Source organism: Sodiomyces alkalinus (assembly GCF_003711515.1).
Source record: "Sodiomyces alkalinus F11 unplaced genomic scaffold SODALscaffold_1, whole genome shotgun sequence".
NCBI lineage: Eukaryota > Fungi > Ascomycota > Sordariomycetes > Glomerellales > Plectosphaerellaceae > Sodiomyces > Sodiomyces alkalinus.
The window spans coordinates 6,572,612-6,595,410 of record NW_021167079.1 but is presented as its reverse complement, the minus strand read 5'-3'; the positions used below and the strand labels follow the sequence as shown (position 1 = coordinate 6,595,410).

The following is a 22,799-nucleotide window of genomic DNA, read 5'->3' as shown; positions in this document are numbered from 1 at the left end:
ATGAAGGGTCGATTCGGGATCGGTGAAAGGGCTCCGGGGACTTTGAAGGCAAAAAAAAAAAATTGAAGCTTGACCTCGGTGGAGTCGGTCTTTTTTTCGCTCTCAACCAAGGTACTTCACAAAGAAGTAGCCTGCCACAGTCTGCGGAGTACATCAATCACACCATCCAGACAGCCCAAGCCACCCTTTCTACTATAGGTCCTCTGCCTGCGTAGGGCTACTGTTTGGTGACACCCAGTTTCACATACTCGCAATCTGTAGATGGATAGGAATGTCACACCGCTTAAATAACAAAGTGCCCAATAAAGGAAGTTTATACCCAGGAGACAGGTGTGTCAGTGAAATCAAGCAAATGGCCGATCGATCGTCTGAGGAGGTACGACCGTCTGTGTGCGGTACGGACTACATGCCTTATATGTACAAAGCAAGATGTCACACCTTGGGTGGATGCCATGATCCGTTATTCTAGCTTTTTTCCCTTGAACCCAGAACAGTGTCACTCACTCATAGTCTCTCAACTGGTCACCAATCCATCCATTCATCCGTGGGACTTAATAGTACCATTACAGGTCATGTTGGTAGCTCCGGATGGTCGTCCATATTGTCAGCGTTTCTATCTTCCATCTCCTGGTGACTTGGTGAATTTGAACAACTTACCCTGACGGATAGGTACAGTTTGCACATGTGATTAGGTACCGATCAAATAGCGCTCTTATTCGTAAGCTACTTGCGAGATTCGGAGTACTTCATAAGGTACTTTTGTATATGCTCCAATGCTAGGTACCTTATGTAAGGTACCTTATCCGGAACCCCCACTACCTCCCCCTCCCCAGACACGTCCCCGTCAAGCGCGACACACCACGAAAATACAAGGCGCTCGCTTATCGTCCAGACAAACTTGTTTTGAGTAAGTCCCCCTAAAATTAAACTTGGGGAGAGACCTTCTACGGAGTAATATTCGTAACGACGTTCTCCGAAATCATGTTCAGCCCGAATAGACTCTGCCACCTTGCCTCGTACATCTCGAAGTGACGCACCGCGAAGCTCATTTACTAAGTACATACGGTACTGTGGCTATCTTAATTCTACCACCCAGTAACCATCCGTTGAAGAGGGTCAAGGGGTTTCTCCTGTCAACTGCAGCTTACAGAGTAGAAGCTCGACACCATCACACCAGCCTGCCATTCATCATGAAAATCCTCGAATCCCAGTCCGCTGTCTTGACAAACTATGAAGTTATTCACCACGTCACCCAAGTGTCTATGGGCAGCAAACGGATGGGCAAAAAGGGCCCAGCGAACTACGAGACCCTTCGGAAAGAAGTACGATCGACCACCGTGATGTCGCAACCACCCCTTTCTCAATACTCCGTCTCGACACTTCGTCTGCTGACGTCTTGCTCCCAGGTCATCCAGTATCTCACAACCTCACCAAGCCCGCTGAGCCAGAAACCCCTACCCTACACCCAGGACAGTATCCGAGAACTCGTGCGACGGCTGCACCCGTACGATCTGGCCAAGGGCGAGCTCATCATGATCTTCAACCTTCGGCCAGCCAACGTCGTGGCGCTCAACACCATTTTAGAAGAGATGAGCGACCGTTTCAACGAAGACCAGCAGAGCGAGATTGTCGCCATCATCGCCGACGTACTCGGCCACTTTCCTCCCCCCCAGGGAACCGACTCTGCAAAGTCGGGCGAAGGAAATGGAGATGTCCCTGCGGAGAATGGGGCGTCCTAGGGGAACCTCTCCACCAACATCGACGAACTGCAGTTAGAGTTTACGAAACTCTCACTTCTTCCGATTGGTGGCCTCTAGTCATCACCTCCCCCTTTCTCCGCGCGTCCCTCGACTTCCTCGTTGGGCTCCGCGACAGCCCGGCCGTCGTCGCCTAAGCACTGCCAATGTCCGTTTTACTGCAAGCCCTGGAAGCTCCCGAGTCCTTGGTGCAAACGGTCAGAGCCAGCTCAGATATGCCGAAACCCACGGCATGTCTTCGTGATGATAGGCTGAAGTGCCAGGGAGGTTCGAGGTCGCTCTCCAGCATGTCCGTAGATGTGGGCCGCAGTATGGGCACGCATGGGCGAGGGTAGGTGGGCATTCAGCTATCTTTCTTTGCCTATTGGCTCACGCCTGACCGTCATGAAGGGGTGAGACTGGAGACCCGAGAGTAGGTTATAGGGATAGCTGTGGGAAGGGTTCTGAGTATCCTTTGTGTCACGATGGGAAAGGGGCATGTATTTTAATGAACCCATGAAATCAGCGACGGGAAATTTTATTCGAAAATGAGTGGTTTGGAACGGACAGCCCAGTTTATCGAGGAGCCGTCTTGGTGTGACTGTGCCCAAGTGATCAATCTACTGTCTTCCAGTCTGTTCCAAAGTCCACTACAATGGAGCTACGGCACTAATCCCACCCTGCGAAAACCGTAGAAAGTCCCTTACCATGCGATTTGAGCGAGCTCGTGAGAAAACTACGGAAAAACGCGATGAAGTTGGATGGGCGTGGCGTGGGACAGTGGAGAACGCGAGCCACATCATGTGCACAGCCACATTGTCACTTCATTTGTGGCTGGTGACAGCTGGGTTAAGGGGAAAGGGGGGGTCAGGTTTTCCGGATGGCTCATAAGGAATTTCAACGTCTCAACTAAGAAACTGTGGCGGATTCTGTCCATCTCACCTCATTGACGAGGAACATAATCCCACTTTAAATACTTTCCCCTATGTTTAACGTATGAGGGCTGTGAGAAGCCTCCGTGCCGTTCGGCCTCAAACGACACTGGTTTGTCTTCATGACCCGACTTTAAGCGCAAGACATTTGCAGCCCCAGCCATCTACAGTTCTACAGCAATATCGCCAGCGGCAATTTATGAGCGACTCTAGCACGGAGTCTACCGCAAAGATGGCCGAGCCCGCAGGACGGAATAATACCTATGACACATGGGAAAAGGATCGCCTCATCTCACATATCCGCAAGTTGGAAAGCCAGCTACAACAACAGCCCAACGCCTCTGCTCCGTCGTCCACCTCCCTTCCGCCTGCCCCGACTTCCGCCGGCGACGTGCAGCCTCCGCCCGCGAAGAAGCGCAAAAAGGGAACCGAAAGGGTCGACCCGTCGCGCTACTCGACTCGCTTTATCGCCTTGAAGCTGGCCTACCTCGGTAAAAACTACGGCGGCTTCGAGTACCAGCCCTCGTCCAACATACCCACCATCGAGTCGACGCTCTGGGCCGCCCTCACCAGGGCCTGTCTCGTCTTTCCCCGGGGTGGTGGCAGCGGCGAGGACGCGCCGGTCGACTTTGACAGTTGCGAGTACTCCAAATGCGGGCGCACAGATCGGGGCGTCAGCGCGTTCGGCCAGGTCATCGCGCTGCGGGTCAGGAGTAACCGGCCGTTGCCTAAGCAACAGCGGGAGCCGCCCGAGGCACCGCAAGGCGAAGGACGTCCTGAGGGACAGCAGGATGTCAGCATGACGGATGCGAGCGAGTCCAAGCCGGAAGAAGGCGCCCAGAGCCAGACACAGGCGGCGGTCGAGGAACCTCCCTGGGACGATAGCAAGGAGCTAGACTATTGTAAGATTCTCAACCGGCTGCTGCCCAAGGACATCCGCATACTGGCATGGTGCCCGTCGCCGCCGCCCGGGTTCTCGGCCCGCTTCTCGTGCATCGAGAGGCAATACCGCTATTTCTTCACGCAGCCAGCCTTCAACCCCATACCGGCGGCGCTCTTGCCCACAGCGACGGCGACGGCGACGGCGGATTCCAAAAAGACGACCCCGCCGGCCGGATGGCTCGACATCGACGTCATGAGGGAGGCCGCGCGGAGGTTCATAGGACCCCACGACTTCCGCAACTTCTGCAAGGTGGACGGCAGCAAGCAGCTCACCAGTTTCGAGCGCGTCATGTTCGACGCAGACATCGTCGAAGTTCCGGGCGCGTCCTCGGCGCTCCCTTACCTTTCCGAGGCCGGCGTCAGCGTCGCGCCGGGCGAGCCCCTGCCCAAGGTGTACTCGTTTAACGTGCGCGGGTCGTCGTTCCTCTGGCACCAGATCCGGCACATGGTCGCCGTGCTCTTCCTCGTCGGACAGGGTTTGGAGCCGCCGTCTATCGTCTCGGAACTGCTAGATGTGGAACGGAACCCGCGTAAGCCGAGCTACCAGATGGCGCACGAGGTGCCCCTCGTGCTCTGGGATTGCCTGTTCAGGGAGGGCGACAAGGGCGACAAGGGTGACAAGGGCGACAGTGAGGGCGGTGGGTTGCGGTGGGTATACGAAGCAGAAGAGAACCGGCACGCTTGGGGCGGGGTGCTGGACGCTCTCTGGGAGGAATGGCGGGAGCGCAAGATGGACGAGCTGCTGGCGAACAGGCTACTCGATCACGTGATGCGGCTAGGCTCTACTGCGGGAAAAGAGGAAGAAGGAAATCAACCTCGCGTCAAGAACAGCATGTTGCACAAGGTGTTCGCCGGCGGGGACAACGCCAGGAGAGCGGGGACTTTCATGCCGCTGCTGGAACGGAGCAAGGCGCCGTCGCCAGAGGAGATCAATGACCGCTGGGCGCAGCGCAAGGGATTCAAGTCGGCCGAGGCGATGCGGAACGCGGGCGATTGGCGGAACATCATCAAAGAGGAGAAAAATAGCCGCCGTGCTGCGTCGCAATTAGGAAATGGCGAGGAGTAGCGAAAGCGAAAGGGGTATGATCATGCAGGAAGTATGCAGCGAAATAGAAACAAAACAGAGAGAAAATGAAAAGAAAAGAAGAGAGGGGAAAAAAAAGGGATAGAATAGAACTGGAGCATATTGTTGCTTGCTCCTCGCTCCTCATCACACAATTCACATATTCACATACCCAATAGACCCATCATCACCATCAGCTCTTCCCTTCCTCACCCTCATGGAGACACCCACGCACTCCCCTCCAGACCGTCTCTACAATATGCCGCCTGGGTAACAAGCGTGGGAACACCACAACAACATCCTCCTCCCCTTCGACAACGACAACAAGATAATGCCGCACCTCAAACCCGCGAAAAGCCTCGTTGATGAGTACGTCGCGGATCTTTTCCGTGGGTATAAACCGCGTGGCCTTCCGAGAGAGATACGTCCCCCCGGAAGAACTCGTCTGCACCCCCAGCCCGCGCAGAACGAGAAGGCATTCCGTGACATGGAGCCGACGGAGCGCGAGATAGAGGAGTATAGCCGCGAACGGAATCAGCACGAGCGTGGGAATCGCGGCAGCGGCGCGGGAGGCGAGGAGTCCCGGCGGGGAGAGGACGACGGCTCCTAACGCGGATCGAAGGGTGTCTCCCCAGGGAAAGGGGAAAGGAGGCCCTGGAAAGGAGGTTGTGTCCGGAATATGAAGACGGTATTTGGACAGGAGGAGAAGGAGGGCCGTTACGCCGGCGAACAGGCGGAGGGGGAAGAGAGAGAGGAGGATAAGACGGTAGGGCAGGGTCGGCGCGGGAGCTGTGGTGACGGTGTATTCGGCCGTTGTCGGGGAAGGTCGGCGGACGAGGAGGTGTGGTTTTGTCGTGAGCATTGTGGATAGCGGAGGATGGGGGGCCAGAAGAGATTGCGTGAGAGGGCGATCGATCGGTTCGCTCGAGGGAGTCGGCGCCGGCGAGCTGACGTGGGCAAGTCGACGAGGAGGAGGCAAGCGGCCAAGTAGCAACCTGACTGCCGAGCAGGCTAGGAATGAAGTCGTGACGGAAGTGGATGGCAATGCACATCCATTTCTATTTCATGGAGAAGGGAGAAGGGTGTAATTACAAGGCTTTTCTCAATGGCCGACTGAGCCTCGGTTGGGCGAAATTGATCTTCGCTTCGTCCCCAAGTTGCAAGTTCGTGAAGTCTAGACAGGTACGAAGCATATAAAGTACGTCTACGGAACGGCAAGTGACTAATCCAGAAAGTGGATCCTGCCGTCCTAAGGTATATAAGTAACTTTAACGTGAAATCGTTCGGCTGTAATGGCCCAACGGGGAAAGCACTCGCAATTCTCAATTCAACGACCCAGTCCCAGTTCGAACCCCCCAGTCGGCGCCCAACACGAATGCTGCGGTGGCCGTCCACTCGCTTGGGTAACCAGCGATGCTGCGTACGGCCCTAAGCAATGGAGATTACCCTTGAGGGAGGCTTCACTCTGCAGAGACATCTCCACCGTCGCGTGGCGTGTTGGATTACGATCGCTGGGGGTATGGGTAGGAGAGTTGAGATGGAGTAGACGACTCCAATTTCTTTTTTGATTTTTTTTTCTTTTTCTATTTTGATTTTTGGTCTTGTCTCGAAGATATTTCATCTTCCCCTACCTCCTATTATTACTTTAGTATCCTTATACCTCCTCTATTAATTAGTATAGTCGCGTTCTAGATATTATAATAAAAAGGCTAAGAAGAGTTATTACGGTAAGACTGGTTCTTCACGAAGCATATCAACGTCCTACATCACCTAGAGAAATATAACCCAATCTTATGCCGACCGAACACGAAAACACTTCAATTCAACCAAACTACCTACCTTAGGTATACCACTTACTATTTACTTGCGACTACCTAGGTAACCCTCCTACTACACAAGATGCCGTGAGGCAACATATAACTTAAACCCTCCCTCCTAGACAGAGCATTACTTTTCCTGTGACTTGTTTCCCTTGTCAAACCCATCTCCTCGTCCTCATCCTCCTAGACCCCCGAGGGTCGTTTTTGTCTTTATTGCTTCGAAATGTCCCATTTTGAACCCGTGATCCGAGTAAATGGCCATTGACCCAAGCCCACCTGGTCCACTGGGCCGTCACCGTCTTCCACTCGAGTCGTTAGTCATGATTGCCCTCAGAGCGCAAGAGAAGAAACCAAAGCAAAAAGAGAGATAAAGACAAAAGGAAAGCGACGAAGCAGTTGTCCCATGGAGTTAGGCAAAATGTCCAAACCCCCTCATTCAAAATCTCATCAATGATAGCTTCGAATAATACAAGTTCCCAAAGTTAAGCCATCTCGTGTTGTCTGTTCCACCAAATAATCATAGACCTCCTCGAGCCATAAAAGGAAAATGCCATAGTTATGCCATCGGCAGTAAAGCAAACGACACGATGGTGGAAAAAAAGAAATATATACCCAAAGTTCATATAGGTCGGAAGGAAAGACAAAAACCCAGATCAATAACCACCCAACACCAATCGCCATGCGAATTCGCCGGGCATAGAAAGTGAGGGAGGCAGGCCGTGTGTGGAAGAAAAGAAAATGGAAAAGATAAACAAAAAAAGATGGGTAGTATAAAAGAAAAGAGCTAAACTCGTCTCGCTATCCTGTCTGCCCGGGACTGGTACAGTGTCGACCATAGGACACCGCCGCACAAGATTGGATCTTATAAATAGCCAGGAGGCGGAACGCTCTCGTAAGGGGCGACCTGGGCGGCGCCGTCAACTGGTGAACGCATGCGTGATGCACCTGCCTCCTTGCGTCCGCGGCTGGCGGACCGCAGCCGCTCCGTCGCCTTGGACAGGCGACTCGCAAAACCATGGTCGCGATCGCGATCTGTGAAGCTGCGTCCGCGTGAATGGCCTTTGGAGCTCCGTGGCGCGGGAGGAGCTAGGACCGGCACCGTCATATCCATTGGGGCAGCTACAGTGGCAGGGGGCTCGTCGTCGTCGACGACGATTTCGATCATTCCGTTCACCAGAGCCCCCGCTCCAGCAGAGGCCATATGTGGCAACGGGGCGGGGGGAGGGGGTGGTGGTGTCGCTAGGTGTTGAAGTTCCTTCAGGAAAGGTGGGGGAGGAGGCGGAGGCGGTGGTGGCATATGGTCATCGTGCGATGCCCGCCGGGCCGGTCCTTCGTTGCTGCCTAGGGTCTCGTCAATTCCGCGCATTTCGCCCAATGCGCCCTTCATTGTTGAGTTTGCCCGGGAATGAGTCCGAATGTGAGGTTTGTCCGCATATCGCCGCATGTGCGGGGGATCTTCTGGAATCGGCGCTGACATGCTACGGGGGATCTGGGGTCGAGCTGGTGGCTGGTATACCGTCGACGGAAGAAGAGTCAGGGGCACGGCTTCTTTTTCTTTTTCGGGCGATTGCTGGGGCGAAGTGGCTGGAGAGTGTCGTTGAGCAAAGGTTGTTGGGATGGGCGGCACGTCAGCGTTGCCATAACCATTGTTGTCCGACTCCAGGATGAGTCGCATCGCCTTCGGGGTCGCCGGGAGCCCGATGTAGACGCCGCTGGCATTTCCACTGCGAGCGTACATGCTTCGGGGCTGCTCATCACGGCTCCGCAATGGCGCGTCACTCTGGAGAGAAGCAGGCGCCTCCACGATTTGGCCCAAAGCAGAGGAGATGTCGTTCGGATGGGGAATAGGAGGGGCCGAGGGCCGCTTAGCCAGCGATTTACGGCGCTCTTCCAGCTCACGGGCTGCCTGCTCCTTTTTGCGCTGCCGCTCGTCTTTCATCGCCTTCAGATCACCAGCGTGATCCCTAGCAGAGGAGCCTTGTGGAGCAGATTGTGTCGGTGCCGGTGCCGGCTCGCGCTGATACTCTTGGGATGTGTTCTGACGCCGACGCCGGCTTTCCGAACGCTCGCGTCTTGTCGAGACAGGAGACGTCGGGTCGCCACCAATGCTTTGGCTAGCGCTCCTATTGTGGCGAATGCGGAACCGTTCCTTGTCCTCCAAGGCCCTCCTGTAATCTTCTTCATCCTCCGATCCTTGACAATGGATGGTATGGGCAGACATGGGTACTGGCGAGGAGGGCGACCGGACCAGAGAACTTTCACGCCCCTTACCACGGCCGCTGAGATCCAGAGGAGGTGGGATCATCTTTTCCTCGGCCTTATTGTGACGGCTGTGGCTACCCCGACTCGATGCACGACTGGCCGTCTTCGATCGGGTCTTGCTGCTCTTCCTCGCCGTGACAGGGTCATCGCCTATGCCTCCGTCAAGAAACTTGGGTGTACTAAGGTTGATGAGGTCCTCGGGAGACATGGGGATTGGCGAGGTAGGTGATCGCTTCGCCTTGGGCCAGTTGCGAGTCGCAGAGCGGCCGCGATCTTCAGATCTCTCCCGCGATTTCCCAGTGCGGGTGCGAGAACGGCTTCCCTCACGGTCCCGGCCGCGGGATTCGCGTCGGCCTTCCCGGCTGCTGTGTCGGCTTCGCTGTTTTCGAGAATAGTGCTGAGCAGCATCCAAGCTATGAATATAGTCCTGTCTTCCACCCCCCGTAGTATTGCTGCGATGGCTCCGGCCTGCACTGGATTGAGATGTGGCAGAGCTTGCGACTGACCCGGGGCCTCGTCGCCGAGACGGCCAATGATAACGAGTGGAAGAGGTAACCGATTGTTCCGGAGAGGCAATCTCGGAACCGTGAGGGTCGATAGGTCGAAGCTGAAGCTGAAGACCCTTGGGAATGCGGTCGCGTGAGCCATTCCGACGGTTCGCGCTGCTCTCCATCTTCACTGTGACCAAGGCATCGGGTGAGGGGAGCGGGCCCCTGTCGTGGTCTTTCACGGCAGTCCTGCGGTCCCGCATCATCATCGGGCTCGCCGTAGCAGCACGTTGTAGGGTGAGGCCCGCGGCCAGCACCTCTTGTTCGTCGGAGGACATACGCAAGTATCCCCTACGAGCGTCGTTCGAGTCAGGCCCATGAGTCGACAGCTCGCCAGCCTTCCGATCCCGGGGTATGTCCGCGGCTACTTCTCCAATAGACGGGAGGCGCTTGCGGCCAAAGGCCGACGAGTTGGATCTCGCAGAGCTTGGCGTATTGAATTGACTCCGGCTGGAAGGCTTGATAAAAGCAGTAGTGACATCAAACCCTCCGGGAGAAATCGCCGAATCTGCAATGGGAGTGACGCCGGCGGCAATGGGAGTTTGGCCTCCATCCGCTTGAGAAAAGAACTTTGACTTCGTGCCTTGGTCACCAAACGAAGTGATAAGCTTCAGCGCTGACGTCTTGGCGATGCTTCGTTGTGGTCCGCGGTTAATACCAGGGGGAGACAGGGGTGGGGAGAGGACTTCGGGAATGCCCTGGTTCACTGAGGAGTTAAGGCTCTGGAAATTGACCTGAGCAGCCGATGGAGATGTCCAGGGTTCCGAAGATTCCTGTCCGGTGCAAGCAAAGCTGCATTGTGGCCGGTTAGCGGTAGGGCGCGAAGTGAGGGGAAAGGGAAGAGCAGATCGAAGCACTCACCATCGCACTGCCAGTTCTCGCTGCCCATGCGCAATCGCCCAGTCTCCCCATTTCCTGATGACTACAGCCTGACGTTCCCAGACAGCCGGGAAGAAAAGGCACAGAAGAATGAGGGCCTCCATGTATTGTTTATGCGACACGTAGATCTCGATGGCATCGTTGTAGTCACCCATGCCTATCAAGATGGTGGCGGCGGCATGGATATCACCGCTCTCCAGTAGTCTCTGCACAAATGCACGACCAAGCTTATGCTGAGCGGCCTGGACACCCTGGCCGCCGATTCCGCTGAGCGCCAGCAACATCCAGTCCGACGATGTCATTGACTCCGAACCGGCAGCCATCACGTCGACACCAATGTCGCCTAGCCACTTCGCAAGAAGAATGCGGCTTGGCGACCCGGTAGTATGGCGACTCATTTCGTCCCGAACCAAGTCATCCATTTCTTTATGCCAGCCAAAAATCGTGCTCAGCATTTGTCGGCGAAGGTCATCGTTAGTGAGCCGGCCCGTCTCACTGATCATAGGGCGCTTATGAGGAACGTCGCTGAGACGGCTTCGGGTAAACTTGAACAAGTCATTGACTTTAGACTCTTGTGGACTCGGGAGAACCTCGTGACGCAAGCGGGATTGCTTATGCCGAGATCTTGTCGATGTTCCGCTCATGCCGCTAGCTGAATACAAATCCCGCTCCCTGTGTGCGGAAACCTGGGAAGACCGCATAGACGAGGCGCCAGACGAGATGTAAGTGTTTTCGGTGCGAGACCGGGAGATTACGGACGACGGGTAGCGACCGGGAGTTGCAGAACCGGTGGAGGATCTCGATATCGACGAGCCTCTGCTGAGACTGGAGGCGGGACTTGCGGTGTCGTATCGGTCTCCATGAGCGGAAGACTCCGAGTCGTCCCGGCGAACCATACGAGCGAAGGCGGACACGTGGTCATCATCGCTCTCCGAAATACCCATCTCGACGGTCCCTGAAGTGGCATCCGAATCGGTCGCGATTGTGGTCGCGCTTTTCGCCGACTGGTTCATCTGCTCCTCGATGGATACCGGAGGCGATGGGGGCAGAAGATTGGCCGGGTGTTGGACATTAGCCACCATGAGGGCGGGGAAGTTGAGGTCGAATTGCTGCACCGTGTTGTTGGCGCCGAGAGTGAAAAGGTTTGCCCCGGGGCCATAAACGGCAAGACCCCTGACGTGGTCAAGCGTGGGGATGCTGTCATACGTGACATGTTTAGTCCTTACATCCCAGGAGATTGTCTGCCTATATTTGATGCGTGGTTAGCCTTATGCACCTGAGCACGCGTGCAGCATTCGTAATGGGAAAAAAAAAGGGGCGTCTTAGGTCCTACGAGTCTGAATATTGAATTATGCGGCCGTTCTTGGACCAGGCCATCCAGTTAGGGGCTGTGATTTGGTTCTCGGTCCGTTTCAGTATCCTGACCACCTTGGCCGGGTCGTCGCTGTTGTAGGCTTTGGACACGCTCCAGACTCGGAGGTCGCCATCGTGAGTCTGAACGGCGAGCATGTCCGACTTCTGCCGGGATGAAGAGGCGTGCCAATGGAGTGTAACGATAGGTGACGGGCCTCTCGATGTGGTCAGGTTGTGGAGAATCGTGAATCTTGGTTGTAGTGTGGCTATAAGGAGGGAGCCATTCTGATATCTAGAAGGACGGGCCGCGTCAGTTCACTATGCTATGCTCCGTGGTTTTCCCCAGGGAACATACCCAATAGCAAATGTGCGACAATCTGCGGCAGGAGCCAAGGCTGTGACGGCTATTTGATCAATCGTTCTCGCAGAGATGTGTTCTGAAGTTGTGGGCTCGAAGAGGATGATATTGCCCTGGGTATTCCCTACAGATTGTCAGCAGAAAGTAAAGGGCAACAAATGCAGGGCGCTTGCCAGACATACCAAACGCAACATTCCCGCTTCGCATCCATACGGCAGTGGTCAAATGTTCGTAAGAAGAAAAGCGAGCCACTTCATCACCAGTCATAAGGTCCCATACTATGGCTGTTTGGCCAGCATCGTAGCTGACCACCAGTCTACCACCTCCAAGCTCGCTGTGATTATCAACGGCGAGCAATTGGACCTCGTCCGAATGTCGAGAAAAGCGCCTCTCAATGGTCAGGGTATCATGGTGGGCGCAGACGATTGAGGTACCTTGCGCGTAGAGAAACATGGAGGCAGTGGCCGCGGCCGGCTCAAAGTACCGCGGGATACTGGACGGCGACATGGTGAAGTCCTGTGTCTTAGTGCCGCGATCCCTAGACGACCTTCCAGAACTGACCGTGTCAGTGCGGTGCCTGGAGAGGGCGGATGCGGACATGGCGGCGCTGATATGCTTTCGGGGCCTCGATCTAGTCACAGGTACACTGTTAGCCGGCAACCTGCAGGAGGGGGATGTCATATCCGGGAACGTCTGCGGTCCCCGTGTCCCCAGAGGAGCTTTGCAGGCGGATCAAAAGAGGTACTCGAAGAAGAGGAGAAAGGGGGCATGACGCTCTGTGAGACGGTTCACATACAAACCCGTATTCAATCCCAGAAGAAGAGGTGAAGAGAAAGCCCAGTCGCCGGTATCGTGACGAAGCAAGGGACAGTTTGTGAGGCTACACCTTTTCCATCTAGCCCATCACATGGAGCCCTTCAATGCCGGTTCCCGGACCCGACGACACTGCACGTTTCAGCGGACCAAGCTCGCGGGACCAAAATTTGAAGCGTGGAGTCGATTCGTAGAGGCTCAATCGATTTGTTCCAGGCTGTGACGCTGTTGTGAGCCGTCGTGGCTGTAGTGTGATCTGTTAGCTGCCCGAATGTTCCCTCTCGCGGCGAGTGTAGTTCGTGGTTGAGTAGAAAACAACGAGACGAAGAGAGCGGTCGGGCAAGGAGGCGTTAAAAGACGGTGACGGAGGGCCGGTTCCTGTTCTGAGGGGGGCGGCGTGGAAGTCAAGTGGCACAGAATGGCTCCGAGCGGGCTACCCTACCGAAGCGAGCGGGCACACTGTCGGGGTCTGGCGAGATAGTACAGGGAACAGTGACGGCTTAGCGCTCGTCTTCGCCCTGAGTGCTCGAGTATCGGAAGACCAGCAAACGCTTGTCGTATGTTTAAGCACAGCGATGCAGGATGTTGCAACACGAGCACAAGAGGCAAGTTGTTGGATGAAGCAAGTGAGGTAAGGCGAAGAGGAGTAGACAGGACAAAAAAAAAAAGGCAAAGGAGAAAAGAAAGGTGATTTACTGAGGTAACCCCCCAAGAGCTACGCTACAAGAGGGGGACGGGATGCTTGGGTGTGATGGAGCCAAATAGGCCTGGGTCGGAGTCTGGCGGCTAAGATAGTCGAGTCTGGCCTGTCAGTGGACGATCGGTCGAGGACCATAAATTAGGGCCCTGCGCTGGGCGCCGGGATCTGGAGGAGGAGAGCGGATGCGGACCGGCTCACTTGGTCAAGCCAAGGCGATGCATTACGAGGGCACCACGACCGGGGTTAGACGTCCAGGGGCTGGCAGGACGACAAGCCACGGGTGCTGCGTGTTGTGGAGACAGGGCTTGGGAGAATGGGGAAGATAGACACGCTTATGCAGAGACAATAATGGTTGGTGGAGTTGAGGGACTGCGAAGAAGGCCGCTGGTTGGCAGGCGCAAGCAAACAGTGTCGAGGATGTGTATGTAGTTGTCGGCGAGCGCATCAACCGACATCAATATTTTACTATATTCAGCGTCTTGCTGGCTGGGCTGCTGCCGATGTTCTTGACTTCGCCCTCACTTGTCCTAAAGTAAGGGAAGAAAATAGAATATCCGTACCAGTTGCTTGGTTCCGGAGCAGGTGGCTGGTTGGTTAGCCGGCAGGCTGGCTTGATCTACCCCGTACTTGGGTTTATGAGAAGGCATGGCCTTGCATGGGCTTGCATGGCCTTGCCTTCCAGGTAAAAGCATTGGAAGAATTTGAGGTTTTGAATATACCAAAATAATGGATGTTGTCTGAGCTTCGCCATTCTGGAGGGACGACGAAAGTTCGATGCGATAGGTGGCCAAAGCTAGCACCCATTGGTCAGGCTGAAAATGAGTGGGATTTAGTACTGCCCTGGCCCTTGTTACTTCTCGCTTCCTCGTCTTCTGTTGTTCGGTTGGCACATGTTTTCTCTTGGGTGGTTCAAGTCAGGTCGACGAGGCGGTCGTGATATCTGTTTATCAAACAGTGGATCAAGCGAATGTGGCGGACATGCCGATACTGGTCGGGCATTTGAGCCCGTGGGGCAAATAGACCCTGCCCCAGCATGGCTTGAAGCGCGCCTCTGGTCGAGAGAAGCTCATGATGCTCAGTCACCTGGATGGGCGAGGCAAAAATCATTACACGAAGGCAGAAGAAGCAAGACGGTACCTTACAGGTACGTTGTACATGATGCGGTGGCATCAATGAAGGAACCCAAAGGGGGGGGGGAACAGGGATCCCCTACGAGAAGTGCATGCTAATAAGTCGGCGAGCATATGGATGGGGAGGCATGACGACAGATGCAGGAGGTACGTTGTATACTTCGCAAATAGAGTCGGACTAAAATAGAATCGGACTCGGAATCATGAAGAACAAGCAGAGAGCGAATCGGCGACGAAAAGGCGGGTGGGTATGCGGGAGACCCGGAAACAGAAAAGGACGTGGTTGGGGAGCATTGATGGTGGGTAGTGGGTAGTAGGGTTGAATGTGAGGTGGGAAGAATATTTCGTACGAAGTACATAAGGTACGAATGCATCGAAAACACAAAATATCCGTACGAATAATTGCTGAGTAGGGCGACGTTGCGTTGAGTAAAAACTGAAGTGAGGAGCTCGCGGTGCCTTTCTTTCCATTCGGCAAGGGCGGGGCCAACAGGGACCGGGAAGCTCTTCTATCCGTAGGGTTAGGTACCTTTAGTGAAGAAGGTGCAGGGGGCCAGGAGCGGGGCAGTTCGCGGCACACGGGGTTGGATCTCTACGCGCCGAGGAAGGAGTGATGGCGCCTAGAGCACTTGCATAGGACCAATGATAAGCCGCAAGTCCCTTTTTGAGGAATGTGGGCAGAGGACTTGCAGGTGTGGATCCTTGGGGGCATATTCTAATTGGATAACGATTCATCCTTTCCCCAATTTAGTGGGCCCTTTGAACAACGGTGAAGACCCAGTCATACCTAATTATTACCTGCTTCCTACAACGTACACCACCACACACGACTTCCATCTTCTTGTAAACAAGGGAAGTATGGACACGAAGTAGTGAATGCTTCGTTGTGGACGACCACCATATATTTCCACTGTATTGATATGGAACCAAGCTAAGTTATCGCCTACCAGTCGCTTACCTAATTACCTTATACGCTCATCTTCGGTCATCTATCTTAGATACCTTCGGTAGTTCTCTTGTCCTCCGCAAGCTTCTTCCCATGTGGTTATTCTCGACTATCTCCTTCGCATTAACCTGAATACCTACCTGCTCGCACGAGATCTGGGGCGAAGCGATTGATTGAAGTTGGTGATCATTTAACTGACTCGAGCTATGTTTCCTTCTTTTCTCCATACCTTGGAGATTCGTCTTTGTTCTCAATGTATAGTTTTCCTTGCGCGATCCCCCCGCCTCGTCCACTTTCTTGTCCGCCCACCCCATAGCCGACAAGCAAGGCTTTCTACCTTATGCCAGGTACGCTTCGTGGCGCATAGGTAATAATTAATTACATTCCGATCTTTCAGCCTCAGACCCTCACACCCACTGTCAGCATCACCGCCATCACCGTATCACCTCATGTGAGGTTTAAAACTTCGTGATTTAGCCTCCACACCACTATTATCAAGCTGAAATTCATTATCTACTAACCCCCGTCCTTCCCCCCTTTTGTCCCTTCACATTTTCTCTCCCCCGCCGTTCCAGTCGAGACGTTGCGATAAGTCTTTTGCCCACTCTTGGAGCGGTTTCTCTACTACATCGTGGCGATTATATGCACACTTCCAGACTGGCGCATCCGCGGGTTGTCTACCAGCGGCAGTTGTGTTGCTCATGGCCCTCCGAACTCGCTCAGATGCATGCAGACGGCATTTCGGCGTGGCTCCATCAGTTGCAGAGAAAATGGCCCATGGGGAAACCCAGCAGCGATACATAATTGGAGATCCGGCCACAAAGTCATCCGATGCCTTTGATATATATATACGGATGTCCAGCCCCCCTCCTGCCAGCACCAGGGCCACAAAATCAACCCCGGTGACACTCGACTTGATATGCACAGCGATGTTAACACCCACCGGTATCGCAGATAAAATTTCGAATACGGATCTGCTATATGATATGCTGCAGATTTTTACGCTGGTTCGTGTAGCAAGCAGCATTCTGCCTGGGAGAGTTAGTATGCCGCCCATGATATGTTTCATGCCGCGATACGGTTTGTGTCCAGATATCGTTGTTGCGTAAAGGGATACCGTACGTTCGGGGGCTGATGAACTTCTCCAACACCTTGCGCTGCGGCTGACTGGGAGCCACACCTTTGACTCTATGGACCTCCCCCAGACCAGTTTCGTATGAGCTCAAGCCCATATTGACAGGGGGGGGGATCCCCCGAGAAAGGAAAGAAAAGGTTCCGCGCGTCGATTCTACAGGAGGCAATACTAGGGGCGGCATCGATATCACATTTCTCACACAAGATACACGTGATAGCCATGCCTTTTCGGGAGAGGTCTCAATCTGCAAGCACTTAATATCTGACGCGAAGACTCGAGCAACAACAGCATCAAACTCCGTACCTTGCACCATGTACAACACTGCTATATCTTCGGGTTTGGCAAACGGGTGCCGAACGACACCAGGCACCGGAAGCTTGCGCCTTGCTCTATGTGGCTTCCTTGTCTGGCCACATTTTGGGCCGTCGCTCGAATCCTCACCCCCCCTCTCGTTGTATGTAGTCCTGGTCGCCTCATACACGACAGCCCATATGCCGTTAAGAGGGAATCGTGCCTGCATATTTTCTCGTACGAGAACCCGATCCGGGATACAGCCTTGATGCCCCTGCTCGAAAAAAAAAAAAAAAAAAAAAGAGGTTGCTATGGAAAGCAATAACCGACCGTGGAGATATTTTTTTGTCCTTTTCCAGGTCTTGTTGCCTCGGATCCTACTCGACAGAGAACTCAAAATCGAGTAGCCTCAGCGGCTTCTCTTCCTTCACTTCTCCTCAACTGAGCCAACGAATGGTGCCGCTGGGTCTGGATGGATAAAAATTCCCTTGCTTCCAATGTCGTACAATGAACGCACTTCGTACGTCCGCGGGACATGGTTGTGGCAGGGGTCTACAACAGCCCGACCTGCCGCTCTGCGTTAACATCATCCTACTAGCACCCAACACAATTATGGATACAAGTTCATAAACTCGGACGTGACCATGGGGAACTCTTGCTTTTGCTGGCATTCGTGAGAACGGGGAGCCGATATGCGAAAGCTCAAGCCCTTATACTTAATAATGGTCACAGTAACACTTCTCTGCCTCGCACGAGTACCACATTCTCCTTATTGACAACCGGCCAACAATCAAGAACCGACCGGGCCACTGACGTTCAAGTTGTGGGCGTTGTGACCGTCAGTCCAATGACATTTAAACCTCCGTAGTCATGACGATTCGGTGCGAGTCGAGGGGGGGTGCTATCGTAACCAAAGCACATGAAATATGGCATAGTCTTGAGAAGAAATCAGGCTCTTGATCGAGCAAAGTGTCAGAGAGCTCTCAGCCTTCTATCGGAGGTAGGCATGATGCTTATCACACACGGATACGGGTGTTGTATTGCGGAGTAATGCGATGTGCATCACCACCCACGCGTCCGTCACATCTCATTTTCACGTCCAATCCCTGCCAGTTCGCAGCTGGCTTGGTCGGCCTTCCGGGGTCTAGCTGGTGCGTGTGTATTCGTGCTTATTTATGTAGCTCTGGTTATCAACATCCGCATTTCACAAATCCATCCAGCATATAAAGTTTGCGTCTGCGCTACGCACAAATACAGAAGTGCCCTCCGAGAGCTGGAACGGGGCAGAGCCATTCACCTTGGCACGGAACAGGAGACGACAGACGACCCCCTCGTACATACCAGTAGGTATGTCTCCAGCAGCATGAGGGAGGCGTGTGGAAGCTTATTTGCTTACGCGCTTGATAAAGGAAGCTTTTTGGACCGACTTTAGAGGCCGCCTGGTCGAGAAGAGTGACCTGCTTTTTTTTTTTTTACGAAAGATTGAGGTGGCCGTGGGTCTCATACGCCAGTCCTCCTCCCTGTCATACCCATGAATATTCCATAGTTGTTATCATATTTCTCCTCATTCTTGGTACTGTCGCCGCCGCCTTTGCCAACTCAAAAACGAAACCAGACGAAACCCTTCTCGAAGGATTACGACGTAGAGCAAAGGTTGCGAGATGGCTGGGAGCGATCGGTTCGCGAGTTGGCCTGTTCTCTCCGACCGGAAGGCCCCATCGCCTTCCGAAGTTCCGCCTCGCCCCGTCGGATCACCTCTGCAGGTAGCTGCATCTGCGCAGATCGTCACCGCGGGGTCCTTTCACGCACCAGCTAGCTTCCCAACGCTATGCCTTGGCATCAAGGTTATCTTGGGCGCGCGAAGTGCGAGCAAGAAAAGATATGAAGCCCTCACCGACAGTTGATATCCTCCTTTGGTAGAACTCCCTGCCTGCTGTACCTTCAATCTTCCGCTTCTTGGACCCAATCACCTTCCCATAGGATACAGGGATCCAACTGTCTTCCTCTCCTGATCTGGTATAGTGTTGCGAGAGTTTTCGTGATGTCTTCCCCCAAGAATGGGCGGGTCACACTAGTCTCATGTGACTGGCGTTATATCGGCGGCACGGCGCGAAAAAATCAGCCTTCCGTAGGCCCCTCGTTGCGCGTCTCGATTGTCTTTTGAATACGCTAGGCCGTTATCGACCAGCTCCTTTTACGCTTTGACGTTGTTTGAGGCGAATATCGAGTTTTGTTGGTACGTAACCGAAATGAAGTTTGTTTTCTTTCCATGTTCAGCTTCCGCTTTTATTATGGCTCCCTCTCGTCTATTAAGACATCGCCATAAGATCGTTCCTCTTACGCGATTGGTGCTTCACCCCAGCTTCATGGCGTCGGGGGATGAGAAACGACCAAGTTAGAGGATTGGAACCAGTCTCGCGACACAAGGTGGTGGATGGTGACGAAAACAAGAAATGGAGTTCGTGGACATTGACGACTGACGTGGACCGTTGGCTCGAGATAGACACGGCATGACCCTTGAAAGGCTGACTTTCTTGGAGCAACAACTCGCTCCTCACTCTGACAAAGTAATGTCATCTAGGACGGGACGCGAAAGCGAGAATAGTCCATTAAGACGCAACATGGTAGAGAAGCAGACTTTTATATCGGTACCTTTGAATCCCTTGGTTACTTGCGAGGGGACCTTATGTTGTTATGGGCAGTAAGATACAACCTGACATTTGGTATCTTAGACACCAGAAGCAATTCTGCTTCAGAGTCTCTATGGATGTCATCTCTCATCTTCGATTATAACCTCAATCTTCGGTCACCCAAGGTCACCTTCGTGGCCTGTGTCTTGGTTAAGATCGCTGATCTCATAACACTCGGTCAACCGAGCTTGAATCGGGGATTCTCCCCCCCTCCCCCCCGCGACGGCTGTCTAAGGTACCACTCTTGACTCGGCTGGGAGGAAACCTCTTGGGTGCGAACTGCGCTACTCACTTTCCCCTTGTCGGTCGTTGGCAGTACGCGGAGAGATAGTTTCATTCTTAACTCTCCACAGAGCTACGCCTTGCACCTGGCCGGTGGATTTATCAGTTTGGCTCGCCATGTTCGACCGAGTGCTCCGGCCTTCCAACTTCGACACCACTGGTGAAACGGGCCAACAAGGCCTTCTGACTCGAGCACCTACTCCGTGTGGATTCTCTTGGGCGTTCATTCATCACGCAAAATGGAATATCGAGATGACTATGAGGTTTGACTGGCCCCGATGCCGTCGTACTGCGCTGCCTCCCTCGATTCACCCTTGCTAAGCAATGGTCTACCTTGCTACGACTGCCCAAGTAAAAACCCCCGGGATAAACTACATAAGAACTAATGTAGAATCCCCAACTACCTGACCCATGGCTGTTGGCGCCTACAGTCTCTGTTTCTGCTCTATTACTGATGACCGGTGGCTGCTATATGCTCGTGGCTCTCGTGCCCATTGGTCTTGGATTTAGGCCTTCTTCATGTTTATGAGGCCCTCACTTTGCAAGGCTGAAATACAGCTCGACATTCGCTCCCTCTGGCCAGGTCGGCCCTCTCCCTCGTCCCTCGATGTACGCTGATCTCTCTTGGTCGCCAAGTCTCGTGCGCGTCGAATATTACGAGGCGACAGGAGACCAGTCGAAGAGACTCCAGGTTTAAGGTGGAAGGGGCTAGAGACGAGTCGGACCTCATGTTTAGAATCCAGCATGTAAAGACACAACTGATTACAAAGTGACAATAATCAGAGGGGAACAGGCCTGGCTGGAGAGGACAACAACACGTCTCTATCACCCTTCCTCAGTTCACTGACAATATTTTCTATCTCGGGAACTTTCATTCTCAAATCGGAATCATCTCATTTTTTTGCTTAAGCTATTGCACCGTTTCTCTCTCCTGTTATCCCCCATGCCTCCTCTGCAGATCCTAGAGTATAATCGTCCGAGTAGCAGATGGCAAATGAAACGGGTTGGAGTACGTAGAGCAAACAAGTCAAGGATATAAAACGCTGGAAGTCTCCCGCGGACCCGGAAGAGGTGATATCATGGCGTGGACAGTCATGGATATCAATGTGATGTTTAATGAGTCCAGTGTGAAGGGAGTTGTGGCTAGTCAAAGGACTGATGGCTACGTTCACAAACTGCAAGTACCTGGCAAGTAATCCATGCTGTCCATGCGATAAACTCATAAAGAGGGGAATAAGAGGCATCGGGAACAGTTACTGAAATTCTATGTCCCTTCTTCTCAGTCACCACCTGCTTCATGGGAGACAGATGAAGGTTGGACAAGACCCTCGAGTCTTATAAGCTTTGCCGAGGTGATGTGTGCGGGTAAGGAAGCTGTCCTGGACAAAAGGAAAAAAAGGAAAAGAGAGATAGATGTGAGCCATGGTAGCTGCTACCTAGGTGCCGTGGGATGGCTTGACTCTTAAAATATCCCGACATAAACGGGGTCATAATACCAGATCAGAGGAGCCACTGACTTAACCCCTTACCTGGATAATCACAGTCGTTTGATACTACGGTGACATTCCTCCGTTATAACCAAGGTCCACTGCTGGTTCAAACAAAGAATACCGAAGGCGAGTGAACGCCTTCCAACATCCAGCGTCCCCAGCTATGGCCCGAAAACACGACCGGCATAACCAGGATAAGGACATCTCAACTCTGAGAATAAACACCAGGCCAATGGGTTTCCAAGCCGGCAGAGAAGTGACCAGTCTCGGTTCTCTCGGCCAATCCCCAAGAGCATCAACGGAGAACTAGGAGAGCCGCTGCCCCGTTTGGTGAGTCCCTGAAGTGTACAGTCTTCGGGACGGGAATGGAGACGAAGTCGCGCTCGGGTTCCGGTGCCAGCTACTCAGATATAGTGGTTTCTAGAACTGGCACATTTCCGAATTCACCTGTCTCCTTCGTAACCCCCCCCCCCAAGACGGTCGCACGCAATGTCCCTGTTTCTGTCCGGTTCAGCTTCGAGACCGTTGTTGCTGTACATATAGTCTCCCGAAAGCACGTGGCCCGAGTTAAACCTCGACTTGCTTCGTAAATCTGCGGTGCTCTGTCAGTCGATTAAAAAAAAACTAAGGAGATATGCATTATTAAGGTAACCACGTGGCAGAGACAGGGTTGCCAGAACTGACAACATAATCCGTCTATGAAGAGACTACATATAAACTGATATCCAAGAGTGAGGCTAAGCTAAGGGTTACTATAGGGGGTGGCTAGGAAAAAGTTAAGCTAAGGGTAGGTGTGGGTCTCGGTTCTAATTAGTCGAATACCGGAATACCGAAATACCTGTATAGGGGAAACGTTTCTCTAGACTTCACGAGTCGCGTTATAACACGTTAATATATTCTTCCCCTCTTTTTCCTACTATACCTCTATCGTGACTTTTTCTTTTTACTACTACTCTATATCTTTATATTAAGTGTTTATTTTTATCACTATCTACCTCCTACTATTATTTTTTTACTAACTCTATTAATTCTATTATCCTCTTGATTATTATTAGGTATATTTTTCTACTATAATCGAAACCCTATCGGAAACGATTAGGAAACGATTAGGAAATAATTTAGAAACGTTTCGGATCCAGAGGCTAACTTTTCTACTACTCCTCTAAGACTACCCTTCTATTTTTTAACGAAATACCTTCGAATTATCGCTAGACGGAAGTATACTAATAGTATATAAATAAAGAGGAGGAGAGTAAGCGGCATAGAAACTTACTAGAGTTTAAGATAGATAGCGTGAGTATACTATTTATTCTAGTACTCTATAGCTTACTAATACTTCTATAAGACTAATAAAGTCGTTTTAGTAGCAGGAGAAGTTTTCTACCAATATATAGAAAAGGGCGGCGAGCTTTACTTTAATATAAGTATC

General features: G+C 52.9%; 8 protein-coding genes across 8 annotated transcripts; 3 read left to right on the top strand and 5 right to left on the bottom strand.

The window, feature by feature from the left end:
- Positions 1-1,190: 1,190 nt before the first annotated feature.
- Positions 1,191-1,739, top strand: SODALDRAFT_319952 (hypothetical protein; the record flags this gene model as incomplete). Its single annotated transcript, XM_028609488.1, has 2 exons — positions 1,191-1,322; positions 1,407-1,739. The coding sequence occupies 2 exons, from the start codon at positions 1,191-1,193 to the stop codon at positions 1,737-1,739; spliced, it is 465 nt and encodes a 154-aa protein (XP_028471326.1).
- Positions 1,740-2,284: 545 nt separating this feature from the next.
- Positions 2,285-4,676, top strand: SODALDRAFT_355730 (pseudouridine synthase; the record flags this gene model as incomplete). Its single annotated transcript, XM_028613850.1, has 3 exons — positions 2,285-2,427; positions 2,548-2,655; positions 2,813-4,676. 3 exons carry the CDS (start codon positions 2,285-2,287, stop codon positions 4,674-4,676), a joined length of 2,115 nt encoding a protein of 704 aa, XP_028471325.1.
- Positions 4,677-4,845: 169 nt separating this feature from the next.
- On the bottom strand, positions 4,846-5,922 carry SODALDRAFT_41227 (hypothetical protein). The gene has a single exon (XM_028615347.1). The coding sequence runs from the start codon at positions 5,723-5,725 to the stop codon at positions 5,015-5,017; it is 711 nt and encodes a 236-aa protein (XP_028471324.1). The 5' UTR covers positions 5,726-5,922; the 3' UTR covers positions 4,846-5,014.
- Positions 5,923-7,264: 1,342 nt separating this feature from the next.
- SODALDRAFT_41197 (hypothetical protein) lies at positions 7,265-12,929 on the bottom strand. Its single transcript, XM_028615346.1, has 6 exons — positions 12,690-12,929; positions 12,076-12,524; positions 11,891-12,017; positions 11,516-11,827; positions 10,165-11,427; positions 7,265-10,095 (listed from the first exon to the last, which is right to left on the bottom strand). Exons 2-6 carry the CDS (start codon positions 12,491-12,493, stop codon positions 7,356-7,358), a joined length of 4,860 nt encoding a protein of 1,619 aa, XP_028471323.1. The 5' UTR covers positions 12,494-12,524; positions 12,690-12,929; the 3' UTR covers positions 7,265-7,355.
- A 959-nt stretch (positions 12,930-13,888) lies between these two features.
- SODALDRAFT_327722 (hypothetical protein) lies at positions 13,889-14,518 on the bottom strand. Its single transcript, XM_028610506.1, has one exon. It carries the CDS (start codon positions 14,511-14,513, stop codon positions 14,316-14,318), a length of 198 nt encoding a protein of 65 aa, XP_028471322.1. The 5' UTR covers positions 14,514-14,518; the 3' UTR covers positions 13,889-14,315.
- Positions 14,519-14,951: 433 nt separating this feature from the next.
- On the bottom strand, positions 14,952-15,289 carry SODALDRAFT_327721 (hypothetical protein). Its single transcript, XM_028610505.1, has one exon. The coding sequence runs from the start codon at positions 15,269-15,271 to the stop codon at positions 15,068-15,070; it is 204 nt and encodes a 67-aa protein (XP_028471321.1). The 5' UTR covers positions 15,272-15,289; the 3' UTR covers positions 14,952-15,067.
- Positions 15,290-16,372: 1,083 nt separating this feature from the next.
- On the bottom strand, positions 16,373-17,241 carry SODALDRAFT_41139 (hypothetical protein). Its single transcript, XM_028615345.1, has one exon. It carries the CDS (start codon positions 17,135-17,137, stop codon positions 16,460-16,462), a length of 678 nt encoding a protein of 225 aa, XP_028471320.1. The 5' UTR covers positions 17,138-17,241; the 3' UTR covers positions 16,373-16,459.
- A 1,205-nt stretch (positions 17,242-18,446) lies between these two features.
- On the top strand, positions 18,447-19,091 carry SODALDRAFT_327718 (hypothetical protein). The gene has a single exon (XM_028610504.1). It carries the CDS (start codon positions 18,570-18,572, stop codon positions 18,810-18,812), a length of 243 nt encoding a protein of 80 aa, XP_028471319.1. The 5' UTR covers positions 18,447-18,569; the 3' UTR covers positions 18,813-19,091.
- Positions 19,092-22,799: the final 3,708 nt, after the last annotated feature.

Excerpts from the sequence above, each read along its gene's own strand:
- SODALDRAFT_41227 (XM_028615347.1), bottom strand. The coding sequence starts at position 5,725 with ATGTGCATTGCCATCCACTTCCGTCACGACTTCATTCCTAGCCTGCTC.
- SODALDRAFT_41197 (XM_028615346.1), bottom strand. The coding sequence starts at position 12,493 with ATGTCCGCATCCGCCCTCTCCAGGCACCGCACTGACACGGTCAGTTCT. Across the intron at positions 12,018-12,075 it reads AAGCGGGAATGTTGCGTTTG|GGAATACCCAGGGCAATATC; the intron begins GTATGTCTGGCA and ends GACAATCTGTAG. Across the intron at positions 11,828-11,890 it reads TGTCGCACATTTGCTATTGG|ATATCAGAATGGCTCCCTCC; the intron begins GTATGTTCCCTG and ends CCGTCCTTCTAG.
- SODALDRAFT_327722 (XM_028610506.1), bottom strand. The coding sequence starts at position 14,513 with ATGATTTTTGCCTCGCCCATCCAGGTGACTGAGCATCATGAGCTTCTC.
- SODALDRAFT_327721 (XM_028610505.1), bottom strand. The coding sequence starts at position 15,271 with ATGAATCGTTATCCAATTAGAATATGCCCCCAAGGATCCACACCTGCA.
- SODALDRAFT_41139 (XM_028615345.1), bottom strand. The coding sequence starts at position 17,137 with ATGCAGGCACGATTCCCTCTTAACGGCATATGGGCTGTCGTGTATGAG.
- SODALDRAFT_327718 (XM_028610504.1), top strand. The coding sequence starts at position 18,570 with ATGGCTGGGAGCGATCGGTTCGCGAGTTGGCCTGTTCTCTCCGACCGG.